The 21,605-nt window shown below is 40.1% G+C and overlaps 3 protein-coding genes across 4 annotated transcripts; 1 reads left to right on the top strand and 2 right to left on the bottom strand.

Annotated features, from left to right (window-relative positions):
• Positions 1-593: 593 nt before the first annotated feature.
• npy (neuropeptide Y) lies at positions 594-2,753 on the bottom strand. The gene is made up of 4 exons (XM_080046136.1): positions 2,703-2,753; positions 2,165-2,352; positions 897-986; positions 594-793 (listed from the first exon to the last, which is right to left on the bottom strand). Exons 2-4 carry the CDS (start codon positions 2,350-2,352, stop codon positions 772-774), a joined length of 300 nt encoding a protein of 99 aa, XP_079902262.1. The 5' UTR covers positions 2,703-2,753; the 3' UTR covers positions 594-771.
• Positions 2,754-7,865: 5,112 nt separating this feature from the next.
• fam221a (family with sequence similarity 221 member A) lies at positions 7,866-15,464 on the bottom strand (the record flags this gene model as incomplete). The annotated part of the gene is made up of 6 exons (XM_080045873.1): positions 7,866-7,918; positions 14,312-14,444; positions 14,520-14,593; positions 14,691-14,881; positions 14,998-15,171; positions 15,400-15,464. 6 exons carry the CDS (start codon positions 15,462-15,464, stop codon positions 7,866-7,868), a joined length of 690 nt encoding a protein of 229 aa, XP_079901999.1.
• Positions 15,465-16,580: 1,116 nt separating this feature from the next.
• ccdc126 (coiled-coil domain containing 126) lies at positions 16,581-21,397 on the top strand. 2 transcript variants are annotated; one of them, XM_080044895.1, is made up of 3 exons: positions 16,581-16,707; positions 19,024-19,698; positions 19,846-21,397. In XM_080044895.1, exons 2-3 carry the CDS (start codon positions 19,461-19,463, stop codon positions 20,094-20,096), a joined length of 489 nt encoding a protein of 162 aa, XP_079901021.1. In that variant the 5' UTR covers positions 16,581-16,707; positions 19,024-19,460; the 3' UTR covers positions 20,097-21,397. The 2 variants fall into 2 exon arrangements, with proteins under 2 accessions (XP_079901021.1, XP_079901022.1); XM_080044896.1 differs by having other exon boundaries at positions 16,623-16,946.
• The last annotated feature ends 208 nt before the right edge of the window (positions 21,398-21,605 follow it).

Below are 21,605 nucleotides of genomic sequence, written 5' to 3'. Positions count from 1 at the left end.
AGCAACAGTGTCTGAGATAGGCTATGTGTCAGCAGACAAAAGTAAAAGTAACAAAAAATATAATAATAATAATAATAATAATAATAATAATAATAATAATAATAATAATAATAATAATAATAATAATAATAATACAATAGATATTTTCATGCTGAGAGCATTCTCATTCTGTATTATCTAATCTGACAACTGGGTGACCTATATTGAATAATACATATCATAGAGTAGCCTACCTTATTTACAGAAGGGTACACACCAGCCATTGCTACATTTCAAAATGTTCTTAATTCCCTCCCTTTAAATCTGCTCAGGTAGCCTATGTTGTGAGAGAGATAGGCCTATTACAACACCCTAGTGAAATTACACCCTTACAGCAGTTTGTTTGAAATCAAATGTCTCAAATCTGACTCTTACTCTGACATTTTCCCCATCAAACAAATGCAAAGAAAAACACATTTCTTCAAACAACTAATCTTTAATGGCACAATTATACAGTACAATCAACATGCCCTCCCCCACTTAACTTTTATGTTTCACAGATGAAAACTCTGAATACACTATTTACAACCTTCTGGCACATACTGTAAGCAGCTGTGACTGTATATAGCTGATGGGTAAGGAGGACCGGGTTTGACTATACACGGCGGCTCAGAGCTGCAGAGGTGCAGAGGCAGGGAGGTCATTTGGTGTCAGGGGGTTAGGGATGGAGCGACAGATGAGTAGAGGTCAGACTGTCGGTGGCGGAGGTTGGGGCCTAGACTGATGGCAGCATCACCACAATGACGGGTCATATCTGATGGAATAGAGAGAGAGGGGGGTCAGGGTCAGCTTCCTGTGAGGGTTACAGCGACTAATAGCTCTAAACACTCACAGTTTACACACACACACACACACACCTGGACTGTGGACGCGTGTCTGTGCTTTCCTTCAACAGCAACTCTGAGACCAGTGTGTCCAGAATCTCAGGACTGGACCTTTTTCCATACCTGACACACAGAAAGCGGGGAGGGGGACAAAAAGGCATATAGATGAAGCTGAAGGGACATATAAAATGGTTTCAGCACCAGTTTAGACTTTTTTGGTTGTCAAATGTAAAAAATACAAAAGGGTGACCTTGGCTGGAGTAAATAACTGGACCCCATTACATGTGTTCATGTCATACACCCAATTATGAGCCGAGTCAACTCTGAATACAGAGAAGAGACACAGGATTCGCAAAGCAGGTGTTCATATTTCCTTCTCTGTGCCTCAGATGATAAGCCGTGGCGGTGTGTTTGCAGCCCCCCCGGGTGGCACAGCGCCTGCAGCGGCATCCAAACCACTGACATTCAGGGCAAAGCTGAAAGCTGCAGGTGGTTTGAAACGGCATGTTGGCTGTGGCAGGTTTTATATTTGGTAAATGGACAGCTGTGTGTTCCTGCTTTGTAATGTGTGAGGGACTGAAGCCAACAAAACCTTTGGTGGATTTATGGAAAAGCTCTCTGTGGTGTTTCTTTTTTTGATTTATGTCAACATCTGGTTTGCGGCCGTTAAAGAAAATGCCTAATTGTTGAGTAAAGCTCCTACAAAGACTGTTGTTGTCTAGCTGGATGATAGCAGAGTAAAAATATTTTATTATTTAAATAAAATGATTATAATTATAATAATAGTTATAATAATAATATGTTTTATTAGGTCTAGTATTATAGTTTTTATTATGTTTTATTGGTGTGTGTGTGTGTGTGTGTGTGTGTGAGAGAGAGAGAGAGAAAGAGAAACATTCCTTCCAACTATTATGATAAACAACTTGCCAATTAAAATCCATTCCTACTTGGCAGAACTTGGAGCTGGCACATTATTGCTGGGTTTTTGATATATGTATTAAAATAGAACAAGATACACCGCTAACGCACATTTGAACTTAAATGTCTTATAGTAGTCATTTAGTGTGCTCAGTGGTCAAACGTTTGCACAATTAGGACAAAATAGAATACAATAAATAATAATAAAAAAAAAAATCAAAAGCTGCAAACTTAAGGAAAAATAGCTTACATCATCTCAGGGGAAAACGTATTGCCAAGTTCTCCTTTCAATGTTATCCTAAAATCAAGTGAGCTCCTGCTCTGCTAATATACGCGCTCTGTTCTATCCTATTCTTGCAGAGAGGTGTAATTAGTCCGCCTACCTCTGTCTTGTGATGAGGTTGATGTAGTGTCTCAGGGCTGAGTAGTACTTGGCCAGATCCTCCGCCGGGGCGTCGTCCCCGGGGTTCTCCGGTTTCACCGGGTATCCCTCCGCCAGGGCGCCGAGGCAGAGCAGCGCCCACAGCAGGAACCCCAGAGTCCCCAGCCAGCTCACCAAGTTAGGATGCATCTGACCGGGAACAGTCAAAACTGTAAGTCCCAGTTACATCACAGTCCAGCTGTGCTTTCAATGAATTGATACCATTTATTGAACTAAGACTGATTACTGTTGTTTAGCCTTGTAGCCATTGCTTAAGGGATATTGTTGTTGGTCGGAATAAAAAAATAAAAAGAAGAAAAGAAAACCAAAAAAGAAAACATGCAAACATAATGTATTAGTGCTAGATTTCCAGACAACAGGACTTTTGAAGCAACATAACCACCAGACAATCATTCAAAGTCAGGTAAAAAGACTTTAAATAAGTTTCATAATCGTATGTCAAGGTTTTGGTGAATCAAATAGCTGATCAATGTACTTACATTTCCTGGAAGGTCAGATTTGCGCGTTGTCTTGAGGCGTCTCTTCTGGGTGCTTGGTGCGCTCTGGGTTTTATACTATGTGTGCCCCAGACGCGCTCCAAAAACGCGTCAGAGCTGTGCCGTTTAGAACGAGTCCCTGCCTTTCTTCACGTGGACGTCAATGGTGATGCTGTCATTAGCGTGTTAAAAAAAACTGTTTCCATTGATTTTAAAGATGTGAAATAAAAATACATTTAGTTAAAAAGCCTTGTTCCCACCGAGACCAAGAGGGATTAAGGATCAAGTAGTTCTTTTTTTAAAGATGCTGCCATTACATTTATTTTAACCAAACAAAATCATAAGTGTCCATAGGCCTATATGGTATATGGATATTACAGTGATAAGTTAACATTGTAGAACTTTTGATACGTTAACTGTTGAGCAACTGATGCACACTATACCTTTGGAGATATTATAAGTTACTGTGTTAGAAATCTAACAAACGTTATAGTCTGTCTGAAATACAGGGGTGTGTACAAGACAAATCAGTCAGTTTCTTCTGCGCTGCTTATGTGAAAACATTTGTAAATTTGACACACTATTCCAAAAAGCTTCGAAAAGTGGTGTCACAATTCAAAGCTCATTAACATAGGCTATTACGCTCCCACGGGAAAGCGCCAAATGAGACGCCATAGACTCCGCAGTTCATTGGCATATCAACACACCCTCATAGGTAACCACAGCTGAGCCACAGACTTGCTAAGCTAAGCAACAGAGAATAAAAGCAAGCTGCAATGTTAGCTCATCCTCACATTACCACCAGCATCCAAGCACACCAGAGCTGAATGGATGAATCCGTGCCAGCCAGTGCCAACACCCATGTAGGCAGGTACAGTTAATCAGCAGGTGCATGCATTTTAACAATAAACAATGAAAACCTTTTCTACCGACATCAGAAATACACATTTGAACCCAAGAAAATAGCATAATGTGTCTCCTTTAAGAAGAAGGCGATACATTATTTCACATTCAAGTGGTGATTCATCTGCATAAATGAGATAATTAATCCTATGCGAAACCACAAAAAGAATGGCACACTGTGGGCGAACATCAAAATAAATCTTAAGAAGCTCCTGCATTGACACATCTGCTGATCTGGAACAAAAAAAAAACCCATCTCAAACAGACTCCCGTGTGCACGAGCCCCCCTTTTTTTGACACGCTGTTTGACTGAATCAGTCCACTGATTTCATTTAGCAGTTCACTCCGTCAGATGGAAAGAGAGACCGGGGACACTCAATGTGAACAAAAGGCCCAAATGTGAACATTGAGACACGTCAGTCAAATAAGAGCCCAATTTACAAGAAACCCACTTAATAAGAAAACCCAAATAGCACTTCAAATGAATCTGTATCACCAAGAGCTTCATTTACCTCCCATTCATAATCCTTTTGTGTGCCAGCTCGCAGCCATATAATCTCTGAAAATCACTATTATTCAGCATTGCAGCTTTCTTTAAGTTGTGCGGAGGACGTGTTAAGGGCCTTTTGTGTGGAACAGGATGCCAAAGGGGAGACGAGGAACGAGGCACAAGCGAGAGAACGCGCAGCACAAAGTCATGAGCGAATCGGGATGATCACAGGCAGGAATTAGAACTTCTAGTCCTCTTCAGGGGATACGCATTCTCAATCACTCACTTCAATAAAAACACCTTTTTTAAGCAAATAGCTTGGGCCTACGTGTGAATGAGCAAGTGTCTGACATGAATGAAGCAGATGTATAAAGCACATGGACAAAGTTGAGAGGTCAGTCAGTGTTTGCTTAAGCATACGGATGAGTATTGGTAAAGTAAGTCCCATCGTTAGGAATGGAAGCATTAGCTCCACTGTGTAAGACACAGGTGAGACTACATTTGTATCCTGTGAATGCACAACTCATCGGCTATTGAAGCAGCCAAACTAAAGTAAGAAGCCATGTTGGGTTTTCAGCTAAGAACAATGACTAAAAGTCATAAGTCATGCTATCAGCTTTTGGAGGCTGTGTTTAGGCACATGGGTGTATTGAGCTAAAGGCTGCTTATTGCTGATGTTAAGCAGGCATGGCATACTGTTTACCATTTTCACCAGTGTTGCTTATTGGGGCTAAACGCAAAGTACATCTGTTAGGAATGTCCTTCATTTATCAGGACTGCATTGTGCGTTTTAAATAGACAAATACAATTCTTGACCTGCGGATGGCATTAGATAACAATGATCACAGAAGTTACTACAATTCATCTTATGGGCAACATGATTTTTCGTACCAAATTCCATTGCATATCATTTCACCCAAATCCACAAATGGTAATCTAATGGTGGTGAAGGAAAAGTCAGTGAACCACCAAGGTAATTAAAGTGCATCTTCTGGGAACCATTGACGTCTGTCTGTACAGAATGTTGTGCCACTCATAGGGTGATGTTGAGATACTATATTTATATACGTGTTGGAGAATAGATAGAAAATGCATACCTGCTGGTGGCGCCTAAATTAAAGGAAAAGTCACCCAAGTCATACAATTCATCCTCTGGGGAATATGAATGTTGTACATGTTTGAATCGCATCCAATTGGTGTTGAGATATTTCTAGTCTGGAGCAAAGTGATGGACCATCCGACCGACCTACGTTGCCAACCACTTCGCTAAATGGCTAGAACGTAAGGAGTGTGGATGATAGGGGCATAGGCTAATCTGTCATATACAATAGAAATCCAAACACCTATCATGTCTGGTGTAAACAGTGCAGCATGTTTTCTTGGGCTCCTCTAGTTGAAAGTTGCAGACCCCTTTCCCTAATTCTTCCAGCGAAATAATGCACCAATGACTCAAAAGGGTTCCACCAAAGTGACATTAATTTCAGTATAATCTCGAATCCCTAGCTGGCTCTTGAGTTTTAACCTCAGGTGGAACAAAGTGTTAACACAGTGGATGAATTGTAAACCGGAGATGCCTGTCACAAAGTGGATTAGGACAAGACAAGCTGAAAGGTCTTCGGGGATGCATTTGAGCTTTTTAAACAGCGTGCACCTCTGCCACTAGACCAGCAAAGAGCCGTCAGAAAAAGAAGCTTAGTAGATAGTTAACTTTAGGAAATTAAAAACAAATCATGAACACAGAAACAATACTCTTCATGCCACTGTTACTTCTACATGCATGTATCAGTGATTCACAACATTCATTGTGATACAAATTATTGTGAACATACAGTTTAACATCCTCTACGATGCATTTCACATAATGAGCCCTCAGTGGTTCACGGTGGGTTAAAAGACAAGGCTGGTAATACTCAATACATTTCTCACTGTCTTACCAAAAGAAGAAGAAAAAGTAAAATACTAAAACCAATGTTGTCCGAAAACCATTAAAAACAAATGAATTAGATATGCCGTTCCTCTGTGTTCATTATCATTAAGATGAGCCTCATTTATTATGATGAGTCTATCTGACATACTCCTGGTTTATACTGTATGTTTGTGAAATATTTTTAGAGATTCACTAGGAACAAATGGGCTTGAGTGCCAAAGAGAAGCCAGAAATTAATTAGAGATGGGCTAATGGATTGTTGATAATGTAAACAATATTTGATGACAATCGGAACAATTTTGAGTCCAAGACAAATTTCTCTAAGGGGGCAATAAAGTATATTGTATCATATCGTATCGTACCGTATAATGCCAGTCTTACCATCTTATCACGTGTTAAAAGCAAATTCAAAATATGAACAAAATGTAAACAGCAAAATAAACTAGAGACCATAGAGTTGGAGATGTTTTCTCTTAGACCTCCGTTGCTTGTTTGCAGCTTTATCGAAGTTCTCATTGCACAAACAGTGGATTAGTCTGTGCTTGGGGTGGTATCAGTCTCAACTCGTCTTCTATTCATTAAACATTTACTGCATGTTCAATAATTAAAGTGACTCAGACAACGAGGTCAGATTTTGGTAGAAATCCCCTGATTTTTCTTTGCGGCACACAAGAGGAACAGGCTGTCGTTAACCAAGCTCAAGGATGGACAAATGGCAAAGTGACAGCCTCCGTGGCCGTTCAGGAGAAATATGGTCATTCATTTTGATCAGTATTGGCACTAACAATATCAGTGCTATTAGAAAAGACAGCTACCAATCATCTCCAATACAAGTCCCGGTTGTTTATGGCAATTAGACAGATCAAAATACCTGCAATTAATGCAACAATGATAGTTTGCTACGCTGTATGTGGCACCTTTGGGTAAACGCAGTATGACCAAATCTCTTGGGAGGTTGGATCGTCATTATCAGAAACCATGTCTGCACAGAGCGAGTCCTTCAGCGAGCAAGGTGTTTAAATGCAAATTTGTTTCCTCCCTCCTCTCATCAGTCTCCTGGTTTGGACAATAAGTTTGAAAAGATTTGTTAAGATGAAAAGGCTCGTAATTTTCCGCCGCCGTGAATCACACTTTTCAAATTTACATGCAAGACTGTAAAGGAAATAGTTACAAGCAAGGCTGCCTGAAATCTTCCCTCTTCGGCAGTCACGTGCAAAAAATGGGACTGGGAGAGCAAATGAGAAAAGGCAAAGTCTCACAAGTCTGACATCTAAATTACTGCTTTTGGCGACACTATTGTCCTGTAATGACAATCTGTTATTTCTGGTAAGCATGAGCACTACTATTACTTAGATAGAGCAACGAAAACCCCATGTTTGTCTACGTGGGCGGCGGCTTCAAACTGAAGGTAATTTGTGTAAAGGGGTCCTGATGTAAGGTTTATATTGAAGAATTAAATAAAACGAAACTATGCGATTCCCAATTTTTTTTTACTGAAAGCTATTTTTCATTGGTGTTAAATCAAATCAAAGACTCATTTTAGATGTTATCACTGAATACATGTAATGTGCATATATGCCTTTACAATTATTAGCTTTTTTTTTTACATAACCAGACATTGACAGCCATCTCAAGCAATTATCGAACCATGTAACATGTTCAATATAACTACCTCTGCCGATTCTCTTGACGTTCCTTGTGCTTGTGTTTGTGTGTGCGTCTGCCACATCTGCTCCTGGTGTGAAAGCAGCGGAAACGCCACGTCAAGAGAAACATCATATAATGCCCTCTGATTGACGGATGAACAGAAGGTCAAGCCTCCGAGCTTTGACAGGTTGGTTTCGGCTCAGGTGTGCAGGTCGGAGTCCTGAACCTTGGAGTCAGGGAAGTAAATGAAAGCTGTGACCACGTCAAAGGGCACCAAACTTTAGTTGTACAACTGTCGTGACGTATGCGAGCCCACAGAAGTCTCAATGGGTCATAGTAAAGTCATGTCGTCTGCGTGTTTGTTGAACCTCAAAGACATTAAATATACCTATATTAATAAACATAAATTCAAATGCTAATCATGCTTATTTAAGTGTTGTATATCAGTAGGGTTACAAGTGCTCTTTATCCACCTTCAATATATTTTTAATTTTTAAAAGGTTTTAATATTAAATGATTGATATTTCTTGAACATTCTTTTTTTTTTGCATTTATCATGGAATAAATATAAAAACTTGAGAATATTTCTTGTAAACACTAACTGATTACTATGTATAAGTCTATACAATCTGAATACATATGCCAGTTTTAATCTACAATATGCCATACATACAAATAAAAAAATATTCTAACATACAAGACATGCAGGACAAATGATGAGAGAAGTCACTCTGCCCAAATAATGTCACTGCTGTGGTTTAACATTTTAATTTGTCTGCTGAATACATTTTGGAAAGCACTTTTAAGCCATTTAGCATAGGGCCGAAAAAGTAACCATTGGCACAGGCAGGTTAAATGAATTACCAGCATGTTCAACACCTTCCTAGATCTAGGCTTCCCCGATGAAAGAGCTGATAATGGAGCGGAAATGTATGATTTACGCAGTCCAGCTAATGCATTAGGACGCGTCAGTGTGCTGCGTTCATTTTCCCCATGACTGTCAATCAGCCATTAAGTGTGTCCAAACACTTATTCTGCAATTAAAGAGATCTCCAAAGTTAATGTTATTATTCATGTAGCTGGTAAAAGGTTGCATAATGCTTTTTGTTTTTGGGAGCACAAGCAGTTCCACATAAAAGGACACTCTCACATGGAAGAAGTTACTCATCGTTTCAATTAATTTAAGTGTTTAAAAGGAATAGTTTGGGGATATTTTTTTTCACTTCCGTGCGGTGAATTAATTAATAAGACCAAAAACAAACTCAGATCTGTCTGTTTAAGGTAAGTCTACAGCTAGCAGCCAGTTAGCTTAGCATAGCACAGAGGCAGTGTGAATGCTTACAAGGTCAACGGAAGGATGAACGGATCGAAGTGATGCTAAAACGCAACTACATGAGTCGAGATGTTTAGGTCGTTGTTTTTATGGCCTTTGCACAGACCCAGGCTAGCTGCTTCACTGTTTACAGTTGTTATGCTTATCTAAAGCTAACCAGCTGCTGGTTGAAATGACGGTGCTATCAATATTCACGTACTCTTTGCAAGGAAGTAAAAACGTGTATCTTTACTATTTCTTTGTGATTTTAAAATAACATAGCCTATATATTCATGTATAATTGCTCAAACATTACAATTCATTTAACCCAGCTTTACGACATCCCTCTCAGCTCGTTATCACTGTGCTTTGTAAAAAAACTAAATCCACTTTTAACGATGCCCAGGAGGGGGATCGAAAGAGGAGCCTCTGTGGACTGCGCTGTCAATTTCCCACTGTATCTACCACAAAGGAGAGGCAAGACACACACGCACGCGCACACACACACACACACACACACACACACACACACACACACACACACACTCAGTTGTTGATTCTTCTCAAAGACAGAACAAGCTATTTTGCTCAAACAAGATGTACCCTAAGTAGAAAAACAGGCTGATTGTTCTGATCAAAAACATTTGGAAGAAATTCAATAGACTGAAACTGTGAAAATCTGTGTAAATATAAGAATCAGATTTCTTTATGAAAAGCTGTTCCAAACTTTGGCTACAACAGAAAGCTGTTGTTGACTGTAGACATTAACCCTTTAATGTCTGTCAACCCTCAGTAAGAGCCCTACGAACAATAATTTGACCTGTTTTTTGGCTTTTGGGGCAGCGGTAAGTTGCTGTGCAACATCCCCTTAAAGAGTTCATATGGCGAACATGCTAGCAAGCAGTTGCCAACTTAAACAATCAGCAGACAGACTAACATTAGTGTTTGCGTCTTCCTGGTGTTTTTTAAGTCCAATATCCATTCTCTTTTAGCTGTGTTTTAGTTCTCAATCAACTCCTGAGGGAAATATCTGGCTGTTTAGCTGCTGCATGCTGCACAGCGCTCCCTAACTAACAGCTAATAAGCTAAGCTTCAGAATACAATACAGATGAGAGTCGATGTGAGTGGAACCAAAACAGTTAAGTTGCAAGCTGAAAAAAAGAGCTTTACAGTATTCTATACAGTACCGCACTGTCATTGAAGTAGCTTCTTATCCTTCTCTTCTGCACTCTGGAAAATTCTGTTTCAAGCTGTGGTTTTCATGCACTCCCAACTTTTCAAGTGATTTCCTTGTCACTTGTCAGTCTGTTGTGTCTCTCTGTGCCACTGAGTTTATGTTACTCCCCTCCCTGTCTGTGGGGAAATTAGGGGAGCGTGTTCTTCGTTTCCAGTTTAAGTCAGTGTGCGCTCACCCTAACCATCACTTGGGTAATTATGCGTTTCTTTGAGCGGTAATTGCCAATTTAATCTTCTGTGCTCTTCTCCTGATTTATGGTCGCATCTGCCAGTCAAGCTTGGCGTGGTGTCCATGGGGATAAGGAAAGTGTAGTAGCCATTCCCCCCATTCAACCACTATGTCCAAAGTAAATTACCTGTAGCCACCTAAATGGGGTTGCTATGGCGAGGCAATTAACCTAAATTGTAATTGTGCCAAACTAATGTGCAAGGCCTTTGCCTTTTTCAGTTAATTGGGGTTTTCTTTTTTGAGGGTAAAAACGTCCATGAGTAGAGTTTTGTTTTTATGAAGGCTGGATTCTAGCAGTCAACAAAGCTTTTCTGAGAAGGGGAAACGTGGTTGTAAGGTGTGTGTGTGTGTGTGTGTGTGTGTGTGTGTATGGCTGTGTGTACATACTTTGTCTTGTGGCAACCTGATAACAATGGTCATCGTAGATACTAACTGAATCTGAAGTGTCAGCTTTCAGATGGGATCCCTTCCACTCGATTCTTCATCAGCACTCGACCGCAGAGACCCAGGTGCATCCATGCCATCCTTCATACGTAATCCAGTTCCTTTCCCTGGAGACCACCTGTTCAGCTCACTAACACACACACATACAACCACACACACACACACCAAGTTCCCTCAGGTAATGCTTACATTACAACACAGGTGACTTCAGACGCACTGGCCAGCACCAGTGTAGATGCTGATCCAGTTTGACTTGCCATCCTCGCAGTGGAAACATTTGAGTGGGAGTGAATCCTCATTTAGATTCCTGTTAATTTAATTTCTCTGTCAAAGATGTCGGAAAGTGGGCCGCCAAGGGAGGAAAACGCAGCCTGCTGCAATCTCTATTCACCGAGTGGATTAAATCAGCTGTCATCAGTACTGATCTGCCGTGAGGAATGGGATTAATCAATCAAAGACAGTACATCTATCTGCACATTTAAAACCGCGATCATCACTGAACACGTAGCTTCATGGTCCTGCTGTTATATAATTTGGTGACATGTGGAGTAGGCAGCTTTTTTACAATATGACAACATCAAGCATTCCAAACCTAAGATTCGTGAACTGACCAGTTTATGTTATAAAAATGTGTCAGTTTTCTAAAAAGCTGCAATAGATAAAAGTAAATATGGGTTGGTTATGACACAGGGATGCAAACAGGTGAGGGGTCAAAAAAGTGAGTACATACCAGCGACTCGTTGGGCACGCGCGTCGACGCAACATACGTTTATTGTAACGTCTATTGTTTTCACCGCAAAGACTAGTAGGATGAAGAACTCCCAAAACATTTAGGCCTACAACAACCAGTTTAATTTAGCCTAAATACTCATTTGTTTTATATAGCCTATGTTGTTTTATGGTTTGGTTTTTAAATAAAAAAAGAAGTTCCAATTATGTTTGTGTGTGCTGTTAGGGGTGGGAGGAGGGGGGGAGATCTACATTGTGGGCTATTTGCACTGAATTGCAAATTTTGATATTTTAGAAGAAATACACTGAATTACAAGGGTGTAGAGAATGGGTGTGATAAGAGCATTACAATTATAAAAAATAATGGGACAAAAAGAAATCAAGGGACATTTAGGCTAGAATAGATAAAAATGTGATTAATCGTGATTAATCGCGAGTTAACTATGACATTAATGCGATTAATCGCGATTAAATATTTTAATCGTTTGACAGCACTACTAGGTATATCACCTGCGTACATACAGGGCAGGGATATAGGCTAGGTTTCGTTTCATAATTTTCGGAGAGAAATTATAAGTGGGTGGGTGGTGTATGTGGGTGCTCCCCCAGAAATTTTTGAGTGTCAAACACTTAATTTCCTGCATTCTAGTGGATTTTTATCCACCAATCTGTGCCTTTTCTGCATCAATTTATGGTGGAAATGTCTATTCAGGTTCCTGGTGAAAAAGGTTATAATGGAATATAATGCAGTGAGGCCATCTGGCATTCTGGATGGAGCCACAATATTTATTCTCCTGTATTTTTCAAAACTTTCTTGACATTCAAAACATATCACATGTTCTGGTATATATTTTTTTGTCTCCGACATGAATCACACAAGTGAACGCTTTGGCCATCACAAAAGTGAGCTGTTTGCATCCTTGATGACATTGAGTATCACATATGACTTTGAGGAATTTCATATTAGAGATGATGGCGTGTCAAACTAAGCTTGGGTATGTCCTAGTAACTGAATGTACCCTGGAAATCGAATATTTTTGTAAGATTTTTACTTTTTAATAATACATTCAATTTTCCTGCACAGATAGATGTGAATTTAAGCATGACATTTTGCCAGAAACAAATCAAACGGATATGATCTCCTAACCATGTGTTAACTTCAATGTTTATTTCATCACAAGTATCTATTCAATTGTATTTACGCTTTGTCAAACTTTGATTCGTTCAGGTTATAATCCTAAAAGAAAAAAAGGGAAAACAAAATTCTTGGAAACTTGGAAATCTGGATCATCATAGTAATGCTGTCATTGGCTCCCTACACTCACACCTGAGATTGGACAAATACATTTCCAGCTAAGTTGTTAGTTGCAAGTTGAGATTTAATAAATACATCTAGCTGACAAGTGATTATACCAGTGCCACAACACAACACAAAGAGACTTGACTTCAGCTGAGAAACAACAAAAATGTCCCTTTTAAGTAAGAGGAAAGGTTACAGGTCAGAAGATATGTATGATTTATTTGGTAAATGCTAATTGTGTAATAATTCATGGAGAGTTTGACAGATGGTCTCTGAAAAGAAACACTGGATTGTTACTATTTCGTGGTGTCCCTCTCACAGTGAGTAGAGCTTGATGTTTTAGATGACGTTCCTTTGATCTTCAATGCTGAGCCTCTCTGCTGGCAGCCATCTTCTCCGTCTTGATCTGAAAATAAGATGCAGCAGCAGATGCAAATCAAATGTGATAGGCGCAGTGGATGTTATGTACCTCACAAGTAAGGAATGGATTTAAGATCGATGTTGTTCATCAACTTAACTAGGATCAGTGGAAACTAAAGGCATTTATTTTTTTAGAATGCATTTATCTGCAGTCAACGATGAACACAATCATTTTTAGCATGAGAAAACCTAAAATATTCCTTGTTTTTTTAATAAAGAATAAAACCATATATTGACTGATAACTTAACTATATAATAAAAGTTGTGATGGCTACATACAATCAGAATTTGTACCTATCATTCATAACTGCATATGTAATTTATGTATACAGTATGTTCTGTATGTGGAGGTACATTGTGGCAAGTGTGTTTCGTGATGCAGTGGCTTGGAGCCCAAGAAAAATGTCCCTTTTACAGTAAATCAAGTATATCTTATCCTATCTTATCTCAACAGCATTTGAAAGATTGTGCGACCTTTGATCAGTAAATTTCAAACTCTTAACTCGGTACCATGGCGTGTGCAAAGTAAATACCTAATTGTGGGGCAATCAGTCAACAGTAGTGATGAAATCTAAGGGGTTCAGGTGTGGTTTTTAATATTTGGACATAAAGACATCCCGACTCTGCAGACTTGTTTATTCAACTCTGATGCTGTGCTGCAACTTTGCTGCCCTCACATGCCTCTTAAATGAACTTCTTGCAATATGTGCAGAATGATACACCTCTACAATGGATCACTAAAACACGGACTCCATGAATTTAAAAAACTTTGAGCTAAATTTTCTTATTTTTCTCCCTTCTTTCTGGGAGCTGATGTTGTTCAACCGGACTGTAAGGGCGTGGAATGTCCCCCTGACCTTTCACATATACTGTAGCACACAGGCATGCACATACTGTACACTAATGTAAAATGGATATTGCTGCAGACAAAGATTGAATTTTCACTAAAGGTGACATATACAGTATGGTTCTAACCTGAGCCACAGGCTTCCAAAGCGAGGTAACCATCCATCAAGGAGGTGAACCCTGTCAACCCCCCCATAGCAGCATAAGGGACATCCCTGCCTATGGGCCGACCACGTGCCTCCCTCTCTGGCTTTGTCTCAACCTGCCAAGAAAATAATGTGATTTAGTTGAGTTCTAATTATTCTGAGGAATGTTGATGTTTGACTGTACTACTCACCAGGGTCTGGTGAGCAGGGCTGGGCTGGCCGCACCCACAGGTGTAGGTGCTCTGGAATCCAGAACAAGAACTGCCTACAAAAATGTGTTATTAGGGAAAGAGTTAACGTAAGAGTTAAAGTAAGAGAGAGTTAACAACGTCTTTAAAATATTTTTAACATTTCAGACTCACAATTTTTGCACAAGTGGCCAGCAGCTTCACTGTGGTCGTCAGGTAAATGTTTACATCTGCAGCGAACAGGGTTTGGCCCAATCCGGGGAACATAATGGTAGGCAGTACAATGACATTCTGGAACCTGGCATGGCAGGGCCAAGGGTCGCTCTGAGGGAACCACTTCAAAGTCGGTCCTATGTTGCTTGTACCTGGACAAAATTACATTGCATACATCTCAAATGTACGTGTATGTGTGTGGTGAAGTGTCGGAAGGGGGGGGGGGGGGGGGGGCAAAGATGTTGTATGTTATTGAGTAGCTAGCTACCTATGTGCACAGAAGCACTGTGTCTCAGGGCCAATGAGTTTGCAGTCGATACCTCCTGGCACTCCAAAGCTCACATACAGCCTATTTTCCATTCGCTGAGGGAGCACCTTCCTCTTGTACTGCTCATATTGCTCTGGGGAGAACAGTGTTCCTCCATCATCATCCCCCACAATCCTTACAAAGACAAAAAATAAAAAGTAAAGATTTATGTTGACTTGATAACATATCTACACAAAGAGCTGACCTGCCTTTAATAGTGGGGATATTGTGAAGCAATTGTATTGCCCTTTAGCATTTAGGCTACAACATTTCCTCCGTACTTTGTATTAGGCTAGTTGTCACATGCTTATAAACTCTCTAAGGAATAAGCACGAAAGCACACAGTCTAACGATGGGACAAACCTTCTGTACTCCCAGTAGTCGTCCACTGCTTTTAAAGAGGATTTATCGAGGGATATTTTCTCCATTGTCCAAACTTAAAAACTAATGCAATTGGGCTTTATGTCTCGCGCAGCAAACAACTAGCTGTTTAGTTTACCACATCAGCTTTGAGGTTGCCATGGAAACGGATGTTGACGTCCCTCTAACGGTCGTGAACGTGAAGTGCAAAATACACACACACACACACACACACACACACACACACACAACACACACCCACCTTGTGTTCCAATACCCGTACTAGTATGCCGGAAAAAAATAGCCTGTAAAAAAATTAGGTTCAGTAAGCTCTGCATGCATTTCAAATTCAGTAGGCCACAAGTACAACATCGAACAATTCAGTAGCTAAGTAGCCTAAGCTAAGATGGCTAAGACATTAGCAGCTGTATGTCCATGTATAAAACACACCGTATTATGTGCTATATTAACTCTTATTGTTGTATTCAAAGCAAATGGATCGTATCTTAACAACATATTTACAATTAATATGACAATTTCTTATTTATTTATTTATTTATTTATTTATTTATTTATTTATTTATTTATTTATTTATTTATTTATTTATTTATTTATTTATTTATTTATTTATTATTCTTTCGGACAATTCTACCAATACACAATTTTCTCTTTCATATCTTCATACATCTTACTTTGTGTTGTCCGAAGGGTGACGGAAGAAGCCAAAGGCTTATCAGGTCCCGCCCCATTTTTTTCCCCCTTGTTTTAAAGGGACACTGTGTAATATGACATCATCAAGTAAGTTCTAGAAAGTTCTAGAATGCAATGCTCCCTGGGTAACCCCACTCCTTTTTAATAATAACAGAAGCTACAGTGGCCTTCAAGGACAAAAGCAATTCTAAATTTTAAACAATGCACCTGATGACATTCCAAAAACATGGATTCCTCCATAAGACTTACCCTCTCAATGTACAAAATGTAATATTAATATTTGTAATTCTCCGCTCAGGAGGATAATTCAGATTATTGGCAGAGGTGATTTTACACCAATGAGGACATATTTATGAATGAGGATATTGATTTTAGCTAATAAATTACTTAAAATGTTACACAGTGTCCCTTTAAGAGAAACGATCGAACCAGAAGTATGAATACATTTCCCACAATGCCACAGTGCTGACGCACGCAGTGGACGTTCAGGAGGAACCATGACAGTCAGCACAATCGCATGCTTGGAATACTAGCTACTGACTTTTGCTTGCAAGGACCTCGTCGTTTTCGAGACCTCGGTGGAAGCAATTGCTACCAGAGTGAGTGACACTTCAACATGCAGCTAGACAGCTAATTGTATTGAAGGGAGACAGCGTGTTGCTAGAGGTTTTTCCCCCAGCGACAGTAACGACAGCCCGGGGGTTGCCAAACAACAAGCATCATTCAGTGTCAGCCAGAGGTAGCAGCTGGGGCTCCGAGGCTCCTCGCCCCTTGCTTCTCTGCAAACCGTTAATTCCTGCTTCAACCTCAAAGAAGCTTCGCAAACAACAGACCGGTGGTAAATGAACTGTTTATAAGTTGGTTTTATAGATCTGTATATAGTATTTTGAGTTTTTGTCGACCTCGAAGTATTGCCGAACTAACACGACAAGCTAACAGATTAAATGTGTGTGGAGTTCATGAGTTGGACATCGCTCCAACTGACCTCCAGCGGCTGCTAGCAATCATTTTAAAACATTGATTTAGTTTTTTTAAGTCTTGAAACTTCGCGCTCGAAATGAGTGCTTGGGCCGTTTGTCATCCTTTTTCAACTGGGCGTTTATTGATCTCACTTATGATTTCTTGTGTGTAACGTGACAGTGTCTAAGCAGAGTCACAAGTTCACCACGTCCAAATGTTTGCTAAGTTGTCAGTCTGCCGTTTGTTAAAAGGACTGTGTGTTGGAAGCGGGAGTCTCGATGTTACAGTCACATGACATATCATGCACAGCACAGTATCCAATTCTTTATAATTTATATGTTTTCTTCTAGGCCGTTATTGACAGGTCAGTTTGTTATGCTCTACACTTCAGCTGACAGGGTTATGTTAGGTTAGCTGTTAAATCACTGGCGATAACTGTCTAGTGGTCAATAATTAACCTACTTGTATTTTAACTGATACTGTGTGCTTTATCGCTGGAAAACGCACCATTAGCCACACTACATTGAAACCGTTATTTGAGCATGTGGAACATTCTTTGTCTGAAGCCTTCAACTAAATGGTGAGCCTTTCCACAGAGCAATGGCCAGGCTTGGTGAATGGCCTGACAGGTCACTGACAGCGTCTCAATCTATGGTCTCAATACCTTAACTCTTCTTGTTGTCATCCCTTTTATTAAGTAAGATATGATCTGTCGATTCGATTGACATTGAAGGCACAGCAAGGCATCCTAGAGTCTTCTTAGTTTTTGTCCTGGCCCTAGAATAGCCGTATACCTTCCACAGAAAGCTGAAACTCCAGCTTGAAATATGTTCAAGTAGGCTACTGAATCATGCATTGGGTTTTATTTTGTCTTAGGCTTCTATGAATTGTAATTTTTCAGAGGATGTTGCTTCCCCGAAAGTGGTTGTGGAGCTTTCTTGTTATGCGTTGAAGTTGACATATTTGTCGGTTACTGTGTGATTTTGTTTCCTGGCTGTTCTCTTAACTCCCTAGTTCTTGCCTGCTGATATATAGTAGTGCGGCTGCCCATGGGTCATAGGAAGGACATGTTGGTGTGTGTGTGTGTGTGTGTGACGTATGTGTTTGCGTGTAGATAGACATTGAGAAGCATCACTAAAAGGATTCTGTTACCTTTCTTTTCATAATTTATTCCTACTGCCACTGTCCCCTCCATGACCTCCATTGAGAAGTGACACACTCACGCTTTCCCAGCGAGAGTGCAGAGAAAGAACGCGGTGACAAAGTTGTGAAAACGGAGAACTGACCGCCTAATTCCCCTGCACAGTGCACTTGCAGGCCTATTTGTCAGTCAAAAGACTTTGTGGAGGTGGGATTAGAGAATGATTTGCATGCTTTCTGTGCCATCGTCTGTTGCCGAATCTCCTATTTGGAGCTGCAAAGTGGGTCCCATGAAATCTAACCTGTTCATCAAGTTTCTGGGTTTAAAGAGAAAACAAAACACTTGTTGATGAGTAGGCTATTGTTTACCCTTTCCTAAATCCTGTCTTTTGATAATAGTTTAATAGTCTAGGAAGCTGCTTTGATGTAGCTTCCCATCCCGGCCTTGCCAGTAATGATAAATTGGATTTTGTCTTTCATCCAGTACATGGCGTTGTGTTTGTGTGTGTAAAATCTTTGTGCATTTATCCACACAGATATCCAAACCATCTTTATGAATACAACCACAATGGTCAACAGGGCTCTTAACCCAATATTAATTTACATAGAAGGGTTACAGAAAATACGTACTAACCTTTTTACTGTAAAATGAGTTTCATGACTTCTCGATGAAAATGGAAGCATCATTTAAAAGAATCTCTCCTAAATCAATCTGAAAAAGCTGATGACAGAAAATGTCTCTCATGTTGTTTTTCTTTTTATTAATTGTATTTTTTTATTTCTTCTGTCTGTCTTGGTATTCTTCTCCAACACAGTCAACAATGTCTGCAGACCCCCTGCCGGAACACCCAGTCTGCATTGGTGATTTGGATTTAGACATCTTGCAACCGAAGTGCCTTTCCAAAAGCCCGTGACTGCAGGTGTTTGTGGGTGTCAGCTTCCTTCTGGTTCCACTTCCGGGCCTCTGCTGTTTCTCAATACTTACTCACCTCCTTTTAGGAGGCGCAGGATGTTTTAGTGGGTAGAGAAACTTCCTGGGTATATGGCAAGCACACATTCTTCACTTGAGTGAGGCACTGAATGAATAACCAGCTCTGGGAATGCTTTATAGTGGATTTGGACCTCTGACCTTGCTGTGGATACGGACGGCAGGAAAGAGTTTCAACAAATTGTAAATTATTGGTACAGCAACATCCAAGTAAAGACCTTCAGCCACAGACCAGCTCCCCTCCTCTCCGCCACCCCCAGTACTATGCTGGGTGCACTCCTGCGGAGGAACATGTCCCAGAAGCTTAGTGCGCTGCTGCTGATATTTGGCCTGGTGTGGGGACTCATGCTGCTGCGCTACACTGTGCAGCAGCCTCGCCATCAGAGCAGCACCGAGCTACGCGAGCAGATTCTAGAACTCAGCCGGCGATACGTCAAGGTCCTGACCGAGGAGAACCAGAATCAACCAGGTGGGCCGCAGGGCACCTCCATGGCTGGTTATGGTAAGCATTTGAGAAGAAGTCAGAAAATACTAGGCTGCCTGTACTTGCTTATTGCCTGTATGACCAAGGCATGTTACATAGTTGTGTAAAAGGCAAAGCCCATTCAAGCATTTAATTGTATCTTCCTTTTCTTCCTCTTGTGCACAGCTGATCTGAAGAGGACAATAGCAGTGCTACTGGACGACATTCTGACGCGGCTCATCAAACTGGAGGGGAAAATCGAGGTGGTGGCCAATGCTTCCTCCACTAACACCTCCCACACAGCAGGGGGCGTCCTCGCCTCAGCTCCCGCTGCCCTACAGAAATCCTCTAAGCAGGAGACACCTGGCAGCCACCCAGGGACATTACGCCTTCACCCACACAGCCATAATAGGCCTCGGCCACATCAAGGAGCGTAGTCTTGATAGATGCATTTTTAATTTTTATTTTAAGCACATCAAACCTTTTCCAGAATTGATCACTGATGTACCATCCGAAGAGCAATAGTGAGGACATCCAGAAACTTCAAATTAGTGATGCCTCTCTGAGTGAAGCAGAAGGACTTCTTTAAGCGCAGTCCTATCATATGCTGACATTTATTTATTTTTTACCAAGACTATCCAGCAGATTTTTTACATTAGAATTGCTGATTTTATTTGTTTTTAATTCTAGTATTTTATTTTTTTAAATAGTATGCCATATTTGAATTTTGCAACTGTTTTAGCAGAAACAAAGGTGCAAACTCTTGGAACTGAACCAGATTCTCATACGCTTTACCATAAAAATGCTTCCCTATCTACAGTGTAAACTATCTTACAATACTGCTTTAACATATCAAAATGCTGAACTTAATAGAATAGTCGAGATATGTAGGAATGGCTACATTTCAGTTGTTAGCTGGAGCTGTTGCTAAAAGCTTTACTTTTAGCATACACATATAGTCTGATGGCCTATTAAAAGGCTCACTTGCGAGAGATAATCCAAAGAATGTTATTTGCACTCCATCTCAGACAGTATTAATGTGTATTTACTGTCACGGCAAGACCATTAGAGGTCTATGCCGAATGATTTGCCACTGTAAACATTAGACTGTGTGCTTTGTCTCAGATGAAAGTCAATAGTTATAATTTAGGTGTTGAACAGATTGAATGTAATTTGTGGTCATTCTTAAGCCCTGTAGTTCTGTCAAGATGACTGACCTACTGCTTACATATGTTCAGGGTTCATGTTACACTGTGACTCTAGAGATTTTCTCAAAATACTGGGCTTCTCATTTTGACTTCAAGGATATTTCATATTTGTTCTTCAAGCCTTTCTGCTCATCCTTCTGAGTAAGGTTGCTATAATATAAAGAAACACATTACACGAATACCAGATCCTGCCCAGAAGAAGATCTTTAATTTTCTCGCACCTCATGATGCATTAACATGATGACTTTGCACGGCAAGATGGATGGGCAATACTTTATTCAATACTGTTGTTGGATTTTATGAGACATAAAGTCAATGTGGGTGGTGTAGTTATATATGAGGAAAACATTGCTTCATAATGTTGATCATACACTATTATCTCAACTCTATATGAAGGCAAGTAGACTTACTTTTCAAACTGTTTGACTGTCCATACTGAGTGATGCCATAAATGTACTAAGCTTCACACTGTTAAAGTAGAAAAAAAGTTCAGCTGGTTGGTTGCTGTGAGATAGCTTTACTAATAAAATAACAAATGAAAAAAGGATTCTCTCCCATAAAAATGACCTGTAAAAATGACCTACCTAATTCCTACAGATTTAATGTGGTCGAACAATCCAGTTTTATATGCTTCTATCCAGATAGAACCAGTAGTAGCCGAAGAGGTCATCCTCCATCAAGGATTGTTTATAAGTAAATGTATTAAGACAAGTTTGGAATCATTACGTTTTACTGACC

Source organism: Ammodytes marinus (assembly GCF_949987685.1).
Source record: "Ammodytes marinus genome assembly, chromosome: 17".
NCBI classification, from domain to species: Eukaryota; Metazoa; Chordata; class Actinopteri; order Uranoscopiformes; family Ammodytidae; genus Ammodytes; species Ammodytes marinus.
The sequence above is the reverse complement of the archived record's forward strand: the minus strand, read 5'-3'. Positions and strand labels throughout refer to the sequence as shown.